This window comes from Salarias fasciatus, chromosome 6 (assembly GCF_902148845.1).
Source record: "Salarias fasciatus chromosome 6, fSalaFa1.1, whole genome shotgun sequence".
In the NCBI taxonomy this organism is placed as follows: Eukaryota; Metazoa; Chordata; class Actinopteri; order Blenniiformes; family Blenniidae; genus Salarias; species Salarias fasciatus.
Genome location: NC_043750.1, coordinates 10,261,169 through 10,276,306, shown reverse-complemented (window position 1 = coordinate 10,276,306; position 15,138 = coordinate 10,261,169). Strand labels below are relative to the sequence as shown.

General features: G+C 43.3%; 1 protein-coding gene across 2 annotated transcripts in view; it reads left to right on the top strand.

The window, feature by feature from the left end:
• Positions 1–14,910, top strand: part of mad1l1 (mitotic arrest deficient 1 like 1) — a 74,442-nt gene extending 59,532 nt beyond the window's left edge. For both annotated transcript variants that reach the window (XM_030095050.1, XM_030095051.1), the window contains exon 18: positions 13,013–14,910. In XM_030095050.1, coding sequence (XP_029950910.1) covers positions 13,013–13,162 — 150 coding nt within the window. In that variant the 3' untranslated portion in view covers positions 13,163–14,910. The remainder of the gene's footprint in view (positions 1–13,012) is intronic.
• Positions 14,911–15,138: the final 228 nt, after the last annotated feature.

Genomic DNA, 15,138 nt, shown 5'->3' with positions numbered 1-15,138 from the left:
TCTGTTTGCTAGTTGTGCTCGTTTGTAAAACAATATGAACCCTTATACAACAACACCTGTGTGCTACTGCTTTAATCGATGGTCAGTCAGAAGCTAAGAATGCAGTTTGTTGCAAGATGTTTCGTGCTGTATGTAATATTTATGTTGACATGCTGCTGCAAAAATGTCATGTTTTTTATGTACTGATTAAAGCTCGTGTCCGGAGTTTCCGTTCGTTTCCAATGTATGTATCATTTTTTAACAGAGCTTCAATGTGTCAGTCTGGTTCGATGTTATAATATAATATTAGCACAAAGCAATATAAAAATGTATTTATGAGCTCCGCCTTCGTCTCATAGACCCCCATGTTATCCGAAAAAGCGCCGGTCAGCTTCAGCCAATAGATTTCGAGCTTCCGCCTTGTCGCGCTGTCAATCAAAGTGTGCACGCAGCCAGAGAGCACGGCCACTCGCCCAGGCAGAGGTGGGTTCGTGCAGCAGCCCCCCAGCTTACCTCGGATATATATCCACTGTCTGCTGAACATCCACCATAAACAGCTGAACATGTAGGATGCTGAAGGACTCGGAGGCTCTCATTAACACCCGACAGATAATGCGCGTGCACAATTAAAGGGGCGTGGCTTGGTCACTCATGAAAGCAGAGGGAGGGCGGAACCTCGAGACGTTGGATTAAAAAAACCTCTCTCATTCAAAACTCCGGACACGAGCTTTAAGAAAACATGTTAAAACAAACAATTTCGAGAAGTCATCTTTAAGAGGCACAATTAAAAGTGAAATTGCATTGTTTTATAAAAGTCCAAAAATAGAGATATTTGTATTAACAAACTCAAGACTTTGGATAATAGCACATGCAGCTTTTTCATATTTTTCTCACTGTTGGAAAAATTGACCTGCTGCTGAACTGTTAGATGTTTCCAATATTAAAATCTAGTTTATGATCCCGGTTTCAAGTCCAATCTGAAATGCATGCGGCCCGTGATTCTCTGGCGTTGACTTATAGCTCAGTGGGAAGTGAACACCCGCTTCTTCCTCACTTGAAATTCACAGCCTGGGAGTTGAATGGATGAGTGTCCTCTGTAGGAGGTGAAGTGCTGTTTAACTCTACACAGAGCCGTGAGTCATTCTCTCAGCTCTAACTAGCTAATGAATGACCTGCTAATCACTAAATAAAGGAGACCAATTATGCTAATATTCGGAGGTGTTTCTCTTATTGTGGAGCTCCTGTATAGTAAATTGTTAAAATTCATGGTTCTGAAAAGTCCTCATCTATCAAGTGCCGTCTTTCAGCTGAACCTTCTAATGAAACGGGCCATTTTGTTTTTGATCTGCTTCTCGCTTCCCTACGTATTGTTCTATGCAGTCCCTGGAAGGTTGTTTGCACCACAAAACAGCCCGCCATAACATTTGGGGCGTAGAAGAATCGATCAGAAACTACATGAACCTTATTTTGCAGTCATTCTGACCAATTTAGCACAAAGTTTGGCAGTGACGCTACAACCCTCAGGCTGAGTAGTGATCCCACAGCAAGCAAACAGCAAAACAAGAGTTGTGATGCTTTTGTTTTATTTGAGTGTTTAAAGTTTGAAAGCTTCTCATATTATTCGTAACTAATCCCATGTATTATGTATTTATTCTGCTTTGAATCCGGTTAATCAGTTGGTTAGTTAAGATGTTTGTCGAGCCACTCCAGCAATAGTCTTTTCCTTGCGAGATGTATGTAGTCATTAGCTTTTTGTTGCTCCGAACCATAAGCGTTGCTTTGAAATCAGTAAACAAAAAGCTGATTAGAATATAAATATGGATAAATTTGTCCCTGATTTAATTATTTTTGGTCAGGGCTCTATGCCACCTTTCTCTCCCATTCTTTTTTCCGACATCCTCCTCCCGACTCCAGAAAAATGCCAAAATCTCCATATAAATTGAATGCTGTTCATCTGCATATTCCTGATTATTCAATTAATTTGCCTTCTGTTTTTCACCCTCACCAATCAGCGGCATGGAATTGTTTATTGTTGATGAGGATGCAGTCGGAAGGACAGTCTCGTGTGTTTGTGTGAGTGTGAGTGCTTGTGTGTGTGTTTATCAGCAGAGGTGGCTGACAGCAAAATCCGACGAGACACAAAAGTGAAACCGAGAAGTAAATATTTAGTATTTACAGCAGCGCGATGAACTGGGTAGAGCAGAGGCAGGGACAAACTAGACAGAGAGCGACTGAGAAGAAAAGCCTCCTCATTAGCTGCGGAGAGCGGAGACAGAGGTCAACTGATCTGTGAACTGCATGTCAGCACCTCAATATAGAGCCATCTGTCACACACTCTCTCACACACACACACACACACACACACACACACACAGACACACACGACAGCTCGGAGATCCACTGTGGAGTCGCAGACACCCGCGCCAGTAAAAGCAGGCATGCTTCCTCCGTAAGGACAATGGAAATGTTTTCAGGCATTTTCAGGCAAAAAGGACTTTGGGGAAGTAGAAAAATAAATTGCAGCCGCGGAGTGATTAATCATTATCTTCCCACCACATTACTTGTCTGTAAACTTTCATACAGCTGTGCCAGTCACAGTCATACATAATAGAGAAAAGTCTCATCAAATGGAAATGAGAGTGCAAAGAGCTTTGCTAAGTGGAAAGGAAAAAAAAAAAACACTGTTGTCTTGTGGACTGGCAAGAATGTGACAAAAGCAGAAAAGAGTTTGGTGTTTTAAAGTCGAATGTACTGCTGTGGAGGCGTCATCTTTTCTCTCCTTTTTTTTTTTTCTTTTTTTTTTGGACGGATTTTAAATTGCAACACAATAATCCACTAAGCTGCTTAGACATTTTAATGGAACCTGCAATAAATTAGCAACATTGAAGGTGTACAATTAGTGAAGCGATTCCAATTAGAATTGGTTGCAATTACATGCAACATTGATGTTATTGCTGGCAAAACTGTCAGTGAGTCAAAATTTGATTAAAGCCATTTGATGTCAGCAGTGACAACCCGCTGACGGCTTTATTTAATTTTATTTTTTCTGGATAAGGAGAGCACATCAGTTGAGTCGCCACCATTAAATTTAATTAAATCACCCGAGATCCACCTGCATCACATCGAATAACAATTAAAAATTAAACAGCACTCTGGAGGAAGTGTCGTGACACATATGGCGGCTGCCCCTGGTAACCTGAGGTGTCTGAAGAGCCGAGCGCCGCACTCAGACCGAGAGGAAGGCTTTGGCCACACACACTGCGTTGCTTTGGGTTTTCTTCTCTCTTCATTGCTGCTGTTGCTCATCTTATTCCCGTCTGTACATCTCGCTAAACACAGAGCCAAAGCCTGTTTGAAAATGGTCTGTAATGCCTCCTTTTATTTATTTTTTTTTCTTTTTTGCCTCCAGTAGGATCGTGTCAATTTTCCAAAGGGCGTGTGGCCGTGCACCTTTCACTCTGACCCCGTCTGCACTGCGAGGGGAGCGTGATTGTCATTCTGGGCGTTTTCTCCTCCTGGGTTGGATGAGGGCACGATAAAGCCCCGCCCTGCATCCTAAGCCAGGGGCTATCGATTTCCTTTAATTGGGTAGACGAATGAAAAGATGAATGGGATAGCACCTCTCCTCTCAATCGTGGAGGTCTGCCCCTCCTGGATTTTGTGCACTAGTGTTTGTCTTGTTAGGTCCCAACATCTGATATGGAGGAAACAAATGGAAATTTTCCTTCACCTTTCTCTGTTTTCTTGCTGGACGAGGTTGGCGTCACCTTGCAGGAGGAGGCCCCCCTGGTTTTGGTATTTACATTAACCCCCACCTCCCCGATGCCTCACTCCTCCTAAAATATGGGGAATCCAGTTGTTTTCAAACATAAACAGCACCTTGTTGTTTTCAGAAAGGTCAGATATTGTTTAAGACACTTTAGAGAAGCGTGAATATGCAAATCAGCATTGATAAGGTCAACATTTGAATAAAGCTGATTTTTAAAGAAGATCTCCTCTGACCTTTCATTAACTTCGTTTGAATTTCTGCCTGAACAGATGTACAGAAACGTAAAAACAACCGGATGTTGTTCAACTCCTGGCCTAAAAGCTGACGCTTGATTAAAGTGCTCTACTCTCTAATCCATCAAATATGAATGCTGTTTTTGTGGTTGCTTTTTCAGAACTATTTCCTGAACAGTGGGAGCAAAGTTAGCTCTTCAACTGAATGAATGAATGGTCTTTATTGTCTTTACAGAGTACAAAGACATTTCGTATTGGTTATGTTGAAAGTACATCCATACCATAACGTTGAGGTCCCAGTACAGCTGTCAGGTTTGTTGGGCCTGGACCCCATGAGACCTCTCAAGGTGCCCTGTGACGTGTAAATCCTTTAAATCCTGTGGGACCGAATCGGGCGATTTCTAGCACATGGTATAAATACTGTAATAGCTCCTGATTATTTGAAGGTCAGAGCCGCACCTTGAGCTCTTTGATCTGCCATTTGATTTTTTTTTTCTCAAGGCAAAATACAAGATCTTGCTAATACCTGGACAGCATTTTCATGAAAATGGAAAAATTCCATTGTGTTTTGGGCGTCCGTTTATCTGACAACAGTGCAAAGACCCACTGCAAACACAGCTTTCTGAAAACTGCTCCTAAGGTAGCACTTTGACAATGTTCCCAACTCTGTCTCCATGGAAACATAGGAAAACAACTTTTTGAAAGTGTTCTAAATCCCTAGAAATAGTGTAAGCACAGCTTTTTGAAAATGGCTCCCAAGATGGAACTTTCCTAAAACGGAACTCCAACTCTGTGTCCATGGAAATTTGTTGAAATGGAACTTAGGCAGCCATGGCTGTAGTAAATACATCTTCTGCACATATGTACAAGTAGATGGACAGTAACAGTGCTTGCCTCCAGAGGGTCATGACTCCCGGTCCAGATCCTCCTGGTTTTGGTGGTTTTATAGATGAAAGTCATGTCAGTCACATTTTTGATTTCCCCAGCAGAAGCTCCTCCAGTGCATTTGTCCGACTCCACCAGGTGTCTGACTCTCATTGTGCGCCCTTCCTTCTCCTCCGCCGCTAAACGCACACACCTGGCAGTCTGCGTGATGTAAACGACAGCGTTATTCATCAGTCCAGGCCATCTGTTGTGGCGTTCAGTGCACCTTTAGCATTAAACAGAGGTCAGCGTGGACGTTCTGACCAGACTGCAGTTAGACAGCCTGGACTCTGTGCAACGCCACTGTGAAGTACGACTGGTTAAATCACTGCAGTTCACTTCTGATCGCTGCAGACCAGGAACATTCAACCCAAATCTGCAGTTTTTGAGACTCTTTGAAAGTCATCCTCACAGAGACAGAATCTCTCCAAAAATATGTAATTCATCAAAATGGCAGATGGCTGAACAATTTTACGGTCAATTTCAGAAAAATCTCGAAAATAGAAAGTATTTTTTTTTAACATTATCTCTGTGTTATGGATAATTTTCTTCAGTTTCAGAAACGTGAACTTTGAAAAGTAATATTTTACATGTGCTTAATAGATCGTGCTTGTCCTGTAAGTGGTTTGAACATTACGGTTGTTCACAGTTAAATTACAGCAATTCGAGCAGCTTAAGAAGCATCGACAAAACACATGCAGAATTTTATGGATGCAGATAACTGCTGCTTTTTGTCAGTTTAAACTGGCAGTCCGTCTAAGGATACTTTCATCTTTGTCAGCCTTTTCTTGTTTGGCTCTCATGAAGCTTTCCTTCAGAATTTTATCCCGCCGCTCAGCGTGTTTTCCACATCAGCCTTTAATACCGCGGCTTTTCCTGGAGAGTCCCCACACAGTCAGCTCTTAGTTTGGAAGACAAAAAAATAAAAATAAAAAAACACCAGTGTAAAATCACCACATTATAAAACACTTTTTTTTTTTACAGCGGTCAGACATAAAAACACAGCCGTGATCAAAAAAACTGCGGCGCTGTCAGTGATGTAACGTTGTTGTTTTTTGGTGTAACTCTTTATTTCTCCTCCTGGATAATTGGCTGAGCGTTTCCGATGCTTTTAACCTGCAAGCAGCATCTCCGGCTCGGCGGTTACTGTGGTTGTTTCCCTAATTTGTAAAAATCAGCTTGATGTGGTAGGTAGAGGCAGCGGACGCGCACCCAGCAGCAACAGGAACTTACAGGCTGATTAGAAGAATTACCAGGAGGTAAGTCCTGGAAAATGATCAAAACCAGCTTAAATTACACAAAGTGCACCACACATGTTGCTAAGTTTCTATAGGTTTAGATGTTTGGGGATTTTCCTCGACAAGTCTGGAAACAAAATAGATTGCCTTTTCTCATGAAAATGCCTCATTGGAAGCACGCGGGTTGTGGTTGCTACCTGAATGGCCAAGCCAAGCTGTAACACCGTCAATACTGATCAATCTCAAAATAAGATGAGCCAGGTAAAGACTGGTGTAAAAAGGTGCCATTTTCACCAGTTCACCCCGCCGTGGCTGTGCCTGCAGGCTGGGGCCAATCACACGCCTCTGACATCCACCACTTTTCTTAAACTTACACAGCTGAACGACTCTGGGATGAGACGCCGTGAAATTTCACATCTCATTCAAGGCTCCTCGTCGATGGAGAGAAAAAATAGCGACGATGATCCCCTGACTTTTCCAAAAGCTCCACCATTAACACATAATGAGGGTCGAGCATGAAATCTTTATAACCATCCCGCCTCTTCGGGGACGGCGGGGAGTTTGCATTTATGCTGTGACTGAGTGAAACTCAATTTTATGGTGACTCTGAGTTCACACGAGCATGTCAGTCCATTCAGTGACCTTTCTATGCCCAACCTTAATCAACTTAGGCTCTGCAGCCAATCCCAGTTCAGTCAAGGGTTTGGTACCAAAGCCGTGTCTGTAAACATGAGCAGTGGCGAGTAGACGGACATTCGTTGGGACTTTTTGCTCTAGCGGGCGACTCTCAACTCTAAAACTGGGGGTCATGCCACTACGGAGGCCATCACCTTTACTCGCACAACCACACAACTGTTTACTACGTCCGTGGTGCGCATGCACGACAGCACAGTTCCTCCTCGGGAGCCATTTTCAAAAAGTTTTATTACAGTTGTTGTGTAAATCAGCCTCCAAAACACAGCAAAATGTTTGTGTTTTCACTTGAGACATTCGTATCTATGGACTATTTAGAGTCACCAACTCCACACAGCCAGAGAGCAGAAAATCTCAACCGAGCACATTGTTAAAGACACTTACTGCACCTTGTAGTTCATTATTTCCAGCATTGAGTGAAAATATGTGGCCCAGGTGGCATCTTCAGACGCTCATATCATGCATACTGTGCGGCGCAGCATATGCTGCTCGCAGCCCTAAAAGCACTCTGAGCGTCACGGCGTCCTGAGCAGCTGGTGCTCCTGCTCGGCGGCGAGGGTTCTGACGTCTGCGTTTACTTCATTACCATGTTTTACACGAGAGCTTTCAGAGTGCGTTTGGAGTCCCACTAAAACCTGCCAAGTTGTCCAGAAGATAAAACTTGATGGCTTTGTTGAAAGCACGAACAGCTTCCAGTGATGCGGTCAGAACTCCGGCTCGGCCCGCTCTGTGGTTTACACCATTCGCCTCCGTTGTTTCTTTGAGTGTCGTCCTAATTGGGTTGTGAGTGTCGCCGGAATGTTCAGGCGTTGGGAGTGTGAGCGCACTGAGGTTAGCATTCAGCCGGAGGCACCGCGGCGCCTGAGCGCAGCCTGACGGAGCCCCGCGGCGCGGCTGTGGACTTCTACTCTGAAAATGAAACAAATTGAAATGAAAGCCGATAAGCCCGGCGCTCTTCAGCATTTCACAAACTTGAAACCCCACGTAGTTTAATACTCATAAGGCCTCAATCAGGAGCTCGGGCTACTTGTTTCAGAAGAATTGGCTGCAAATGAATGATTTAAATGCCCTGACTGTTCAAATCTGCAGCTGGTTTACTCAGAATCCTTCACTGACTTTCGATTGTTTGGTCCTCTGCACAGCGTTTTGTTCGAATGTCTCGCTCTCTCCCTCTCCCTGTTGCAGTTTTACAGCCAGGACACCGCTGCTTTGTGTCTGTAACCTTCTGTAATCTGTCTCTCCTTTGTTCGGCCACCTGTGTGCATGTGTCTCCGTGCACGCTCGGCCACTTGTAAACCAAATGTTTCGTGGGGGCTCAAGTGTTTTGCCAAATAATGAGGCCGTTATCTCGGCCTTCTCTTCCAACCGACTGTGGGAGTCTTCACTCCCATAGGCCCCCATCAACTCGTCCACTGTGTCACACACACACACACACACACACACACACACACACACACACACACACACACACACATTCGCACACATTCGCACACACAGTCTGTTCAGGGGAACAGGAAGGTGTTGGAGACAGGCAGATCTCCATGGTAACCGGTCGCACCGTCTCTCCTCGGTGTATTGTTTCCCAGAGCTTGTGGAGTGGCGTGCGCACGTGCTGGAATCTGCGCCCGTGATGAGAGGAGTTGCCCGAGGAGAGAGTGTCGCTTCCAGAAAGCCGCTCGGGAACGAGAGAAAAAAAAACTCCAGGGACCGCCAGAGAAATAAAGCCACAGAATGAGACACTTAGATGAAGCAATAGGAAGAAGGCTGCCATTGAACCAGCTTTTGAATCACGTCGTCGTTCCATCCAAACCACTGTTTTCGTCGAGGATAAAATCAACATCAGGGTTTGTTTGAAGAAAACGTCTTCTTTTATAAAGCAAATGTTTGTGAAAATGTAGGGCCTGTTAGCGTTTTACAGGTTCCTTCCAAATAACATGAGTCCAGATGAGGCGGTTGTGTCAGTTTGGGGCGTTTGTGGAAATTTCAAGGCTTTAATCTGAACCCTGGTGAGCACCGAGTGGCACGTGTTCGCTCTGATTCACTCTGGGGTGGGTCAGTTCTGATTCTGTTGAAGCATAAACACAATATAAACCAAAGATTTCTAAGGAGAAACAGCTGCTTTTTGGATGCTGTGTTTTGCTGATAGAGTTCGTGAAGGATTGCTTTGATCAAAATGAATTAATACGACGAAACTGGTGGTTTGACCATTTTTGGTCGTGCTGAGGTTCCATATAAAGACTGGGGCAAACCAAAACCACTGAAAGAAAAAAAACTGCAAAATGTGCTGAAGGGAAACTTCTCAGTTTCCTCCTTTTACACTTATTTTTTATAATAATTATCATCTAGTCATACTACTACATTATTTATATCGTGTGTTTCATGCATTTGGGTTGGATTTTAAAGACATGAATTTCAATACATTTGTGTCATTGAGAAGCTGTTGTCTGTAAGGCCCCATTTCCACAACGTTTTAAGTGAAAACACGTCATTTCTGCATTTTAGTTGAAGAAAGGTTTTGGCCTGTCTTCAGCCCTGGCAAATACACCAACATTCAAATGGACAGGTAGCTTTTCTGTGTGATTCTCATCTGTAAAACTCCCAAGTCCAGGAGAACACAGGTCTACAGGGCATGACTCTGGAGGTCACTGTTGTTCAGTTCCATCTACTGAGCATGTTCAGGAGAATTATTTCCTAGGGAAATTCCAGTTTGGGAGCAGTTTTCAAAACAGTTACATTTTCAGTGGCTCCGAGCGGCATTGCTGTATAAACAGAAAGTTTCCGATCTGAATGTTCGTATTTTCGGCCGCGCACGGTGGCGCGGTGGTTAGCGCTCTTGCCTCACAGCAAGAAGGTCCTGGGTTCAAATACCGGCCGGGGCTTGGGGCCTTTCTGTGTGGAGTTTGCATGTTCTCCCCGTGTGTGCGTGGGTTCTCTCCGGGTACTCCGGCTTCCTCCCACGGTCCAAAAACATGCATGGTAGGTTAATTGGTCACCCTAAAAAATTGTCCCTAGGTATGAATGTGTGAGTGAATGGTTGTCTGTCTCTACATGTCAGCCCTGCGACAGACTGGCGATCTGTCCAGGGTGTACCCCGCCTTCGCCCACAGCAGCTGGGATCGGCTCCAGCCACCCGCAACCCCAAAAGGGATAAAGCGGCAGAAAATGAATGAATGAATGTTCGTATTTTCAGTGTAGTGTGTGTGAAATTTGTGAAATTTCAGGTTAAACTGATTTGCTCAGCAAGTTCAAATATTATGGGGTTTTTTTGTGTTTTCATACAGTAATTTTAACCTTGATCACATTAACGTTTGGTCTAAGAATAGCAGTGCAGTTATAAATGAACTGAGAAGATTGGCCATGGCGTCCACGACGTTCAGCTGATAAGCTTCAATCTGTACAGCTGTATTGGTGATCAGTCACAGCATCAGCTTCGATGAAAGGTTACTGCTTTCATGCTACATGCTTTAATTTCTGGAACATCAGCTTCTACCCCCTGTTTATCTGCATAACCCCGAAGGGGCAACATTTTTATTAAACTACTGTTTATTCAATAACTTTTCAAAAGTGTAATTAAAGCTGATGAAATACATTTAATATTGAAAATGCCACCACAATTGGATTTTCTGTTGGTCCAGTAGCATAAGATGCTTACCACACACTGCAACAAATCCAGCTGGGAACTCGTGTTGCATGTCATCCTCCCTCTCTTTAACATTCTGTCTCTACCCACTGGACTGTGTGCTGTCAGGAAAGGGGAATAATCATTTTTAAAAAAGAAACGTATTATGAGAGTAAAAAGACCTGACGACCAAGGTCACCTGACTCACTTTCAGGTGATGATAAATATTAAACGTCTTCACAAATGTAACATCGCTCTATAGCCCCGAGCCCCCTTGTTTGAATGTTAAAATGGAATTCATTCTGATCGAGAGCTCCCCGAAGTCATTCCTCGCACCTCTGACACTTTGTCAAAGAGACGTGAAAAATATTGATGCAGTGAATTATTGTCACTTTGCTTTTCTGATGTTGTATTCAGTCTTAAAACACCGACTGATTTTTATGGAGTTTTAGGAGATTACCTGGAGCTGAGGCTCCGTTTACACGACAACTTTTTCCAAGTGAAAACTGGAAGTTCCCGTTTTGTTGTGAGTGTCTGTTTGAATGACGACGGTGCTAAGGGGCTGCCGAAGACGCATCTTTTTGAAAATGACTCCCAAGGCGAAACTTTTTGAAAGTGTTCTGACTCCGTCTCCGTGGAAATGAGGGAAAGCACAACTTCTCCCGGCCTGAACATGTGAATAACAGGAAAAAGCTAAATAATGCATCTCAAGTTTAAAAAGAAAGACTTTTGTTAAAAATAGTCCTGTTAGAGGTCCGTCGTGCTTTCAGTCAGTTCGTCTCTGCCTCTTCTATGATTGATCCGGCTCATCCCCTTCAAACTGTATGATAGACATTTAATTCCAACAAGCACTGGGATTCTAGAAATTCATGACACCTGAAAACCAGCTGCTCCTTCTCCTCTCTGGAATGAGGCTTTAGTTGTTTCCACCTTTTATTGTGTAGATTTCCCTCTTCTTGCTTTATCTTGACATCTTTACGTCAGAATCAGAGCCGGCTTCTGCAGCAGCGGACACGGGTCAGACGCCACTCCCAGCATGCATCAGTGAGCTTGACCTCTGGCGACCCCCGTCACTGGCTCACTGCTCCTCCATCCTGGGACGACTCTGGACAGATGTTGATCACTGCAGACAATCACGATGCTACAGAAACTTCAGCTGTTGGGAAGATCTGTACCAGTCGTCTAGTTTTCACAATCTGATGGAACAAACTTCTTTTTTTTTCTGCTCTCAAAATGTTCTTTTACCAACTGAAATTATTCCGCCCACCAGCTGTCTGGATGAAGAGATGGTCGGTGTTTTTCTCCTCACCTGTCTGCAGCTTTTCATTAGCCTTGATGTTTTCATTGACATCCAGTCTCTCAACACTACTTTTCACGCTCCATTTGGTTAATGTTAGGATTTACATGAAGTCAAACTAAAACAATGAAGACAATGTTTTCCTTCGGCTCAGACCTTTAGCAGATGATGTCTCCTGCACAACGCGACAGGTTATTTTTAAAACGGGGCCAGTGTAACGCCTCAAAGAACTAGTTGCAATTCTAAGTGCGATTTTTCTACTGGTATCGAACAACAGGCATGTTCGGATCCCTGGGGAAGACCTGGGGGAGACGGGTGACTCTAAGAGGTGAAAGGTTTTATGTGAACGAACCGACTATGACCAGGAACAAAGGTTCAGGTATCCTCTCCTCTCATGCGTCGGTGATCCGTGATCAGCTGAGCTCCCCTCAGTTCAGTGCATGTTAGAGGAAGTGCTCCACTTTTATTTTTTATTAAGCGATGTTCGCAGGTTGTTTTTTAATTCCCCTCTATTTGCCGCATATTGCCACGGCCCATTTAACTCTGTTGTTTGCTAAAGTCTGGACCCAATTTCAGACAAAGTGACTCAGTTTTGCGAAAGTTATTTAGCTGCAATTCACAACGTTGAGAGTTTGACCCTCAGTGAAAGTGTCCATGTGGGAAATAACGTCACGCAGTATTAAATCTTTCTCTGTTAATCTTCTCCCATTCATTTGATTTTTTTTTTTCCCTCTCTCATCTGGGCTTTTTTTTTTTTCTTCCTCCCTCCTTTCTTTTTATTAAATTACTTTTTCTTGTCTTTTCCTTTTGCCCTCTGTCTCATAAGCCCTCTCATGATACTTGTCAAATGAAAGATCTGTGCCTCGGACACACATGCACATTTCTCAGACGTCTCAATATCTGCTCGCTGTGCCGCGGGACTCCGCTCCTCGCTACCTTCCTCCCTCCTCCCAGCGCTTTAATTACTTTATCCCTCGTTTCCCTCATCCCTTTCTCCTTCACTCCATCGCCCCGAGCTGCTCCTCATTCCTTTTAATTAATCCACACAGATTTAGACACCTTCACCCTGCTGTGTATGCACACACACACACACACACACTCACACACACACACACACACTCTCTCCACCATTCCCAGCAGACAAAAGCAACTTGAAGTGATCTGGCTTCACTTTGAAAGTTTTTTTTTTTTTCTTTTTCCTCTTCCTCCCCCCTCCGGAGGCGAAGCGGTGGTCTAACCATGTGGTGTTGTGTGACGCAGGGCTCCAACGGCAGCATGCAGCTGATGGAGACCGAGTTCTCCAAGACCCTGGGGGAGATGGTGACGCTGCACCTGCACCACCAGAAGAGCATCCCGGTGTTCCTGTCCGCCGTGACGCTGGAGCTGTTCGGCCGGCAGACCTCGGCCTGAAGCCTCCCAGGTGCTCAGACTGCAGACACCCCCCACCACCACCACCACCACCACCACCATCAGACTCTTCTTTGCTTTATCCTCCCCTCCCTCCACCACCCCTCCTCCACGTCCCATGAAATATTTACAGAGCGTTCAGAATGTCCTCGCGCTTCTCCACGGCGCTGACATCTGAACAGAGCAGCGAGTCTTGTGTTGTGGAGGAAGAGCAGCCGCTCTGATAGACAGCTTCTATCTTTCATCCAGACAGTTAAAAAAGCTTCTCGCTGCTCCTATTTGTACCCTGAATATTTCATCAATAGACCTTGGGTGAGACATTTCTTTGTCAACACAACAAAGTTGTCATAAAAATGTCACAAAAAGGAAACTTATATTTACAATTCAAGTGTGGATTTTTTTTTTTTTTTTTTTTTTTTTTTTTGTGTGGGGGCATAAAAACATCGCGCCAAGTTTAATGTTTGCGTTCTTTTCTTTTGTCTGGATATTTCACCATCCTCTCTCGGGTCTCATATGAAAACTTCTTGTACAGGTTTGTTGTGGGTACCGCTGAATCAAAGACGGGGTATTCACCACATTACCAGCAGATTTCTGTGCTTTTTTTCACTATTTTGATTTCATTAATCCTTCAGTATTTTAGTTTAGTTTTAGTTTTTTTAGTAGTTTCTAATCTAGTAACATCAAAGATGATGGTTACATTTTTTTCAAAGCATCAATTTTTCCTGTTTTTGTTTGATTGTAAGTTTCATTCGGATGAAATCAGAACTGGAATCATGACAAATTAATGAGAAACATGATTGGATTGTGTGAATGGAAAAATTCAGTCTTTTTAAATTTGTATCTGATTTACAAGCACACGATGTGAAAAATGAAATAAAGTTTAGGCTTTTGCCAAACGTCAGCTGGCGGCGTTGAGGCCCTCTGGTCTAAGTGGACTTTGAGAGTTTCGGCTCTGTGTTGGGAGCTGCAGCGGTCCGGACTCGGTTCACTGGTAAATGGAATAAATGAGCAGAGTGTCTTTATTAAAACTGTCCCCGTTACAGTATGTGGCGTAAATAATACAGAACTGATCGCGATGCTTCAAACTGGAATCGTTTCTTTTTTTACTTTGTTTTGTGTTATTTAGCTCATTGCTGTTTTATTCAGTTACCCTAAATTAAATTTAGCATATGCTATGCTGGTGTAATAATTACCAATAATGGATTAACGTCCAATAATGTCACCATTTTGACCATTTTAAATGTAATAATCCTGAATGAACTTTTTCCCCCAATATTTGAGTAAGTCATTATATTGAAGCTTCATCAATTACACCTTATGATGAATAGAACTGCACATTTGGAAATAAAATATTTCTGTGCACGTCTGTTTTCTAAAATGGATTTAATGGATAGAAAAGTTGTTAAATTAATTAATTGAGAATACAGACAATGAATCACTGTTTCTCAATTAGGATTGTAATATACAGATGTTTATTTTACTGTTTTAGGACATTTCTGACGTTATATTATTGGAATTATTACATTAAAATTGGCCAAAAGTACTAAGGCTGCTCCACACATACATTCAGGATGACCAAAGCTGATAGTTTCCATTTCACTCATGATTCCAACAAATGTGGCGACTCAGAATTCACACAGCACGGGAGAAGGTTCATTTTAAGCATTTATTGCATCTAAAAAAAAAAAACAAAAAAAAGCACCTCTTCTGTTTTAATCGTCTCGAAAACAGACGGGAGGAATTTGATTTCCGTCGACTCTGAATGGCTCCTTTAGTGAAGTTAGTTAACGATCGTGTCTGTGTGTCTTTTTCGCCAGTATAGACGAGATGAGACAAGGGAAATTTCTCGCTGGCAATAAAGCGAAATGGCAGAAATAAACATGGGGTGAAGAGAGAAGCGAGGGAGCAATCCAATAAAGCCGAGAAACAAAAGGAAGCGAGCCGAGAATAACGCCACTTATCACAGCAACAATATCACA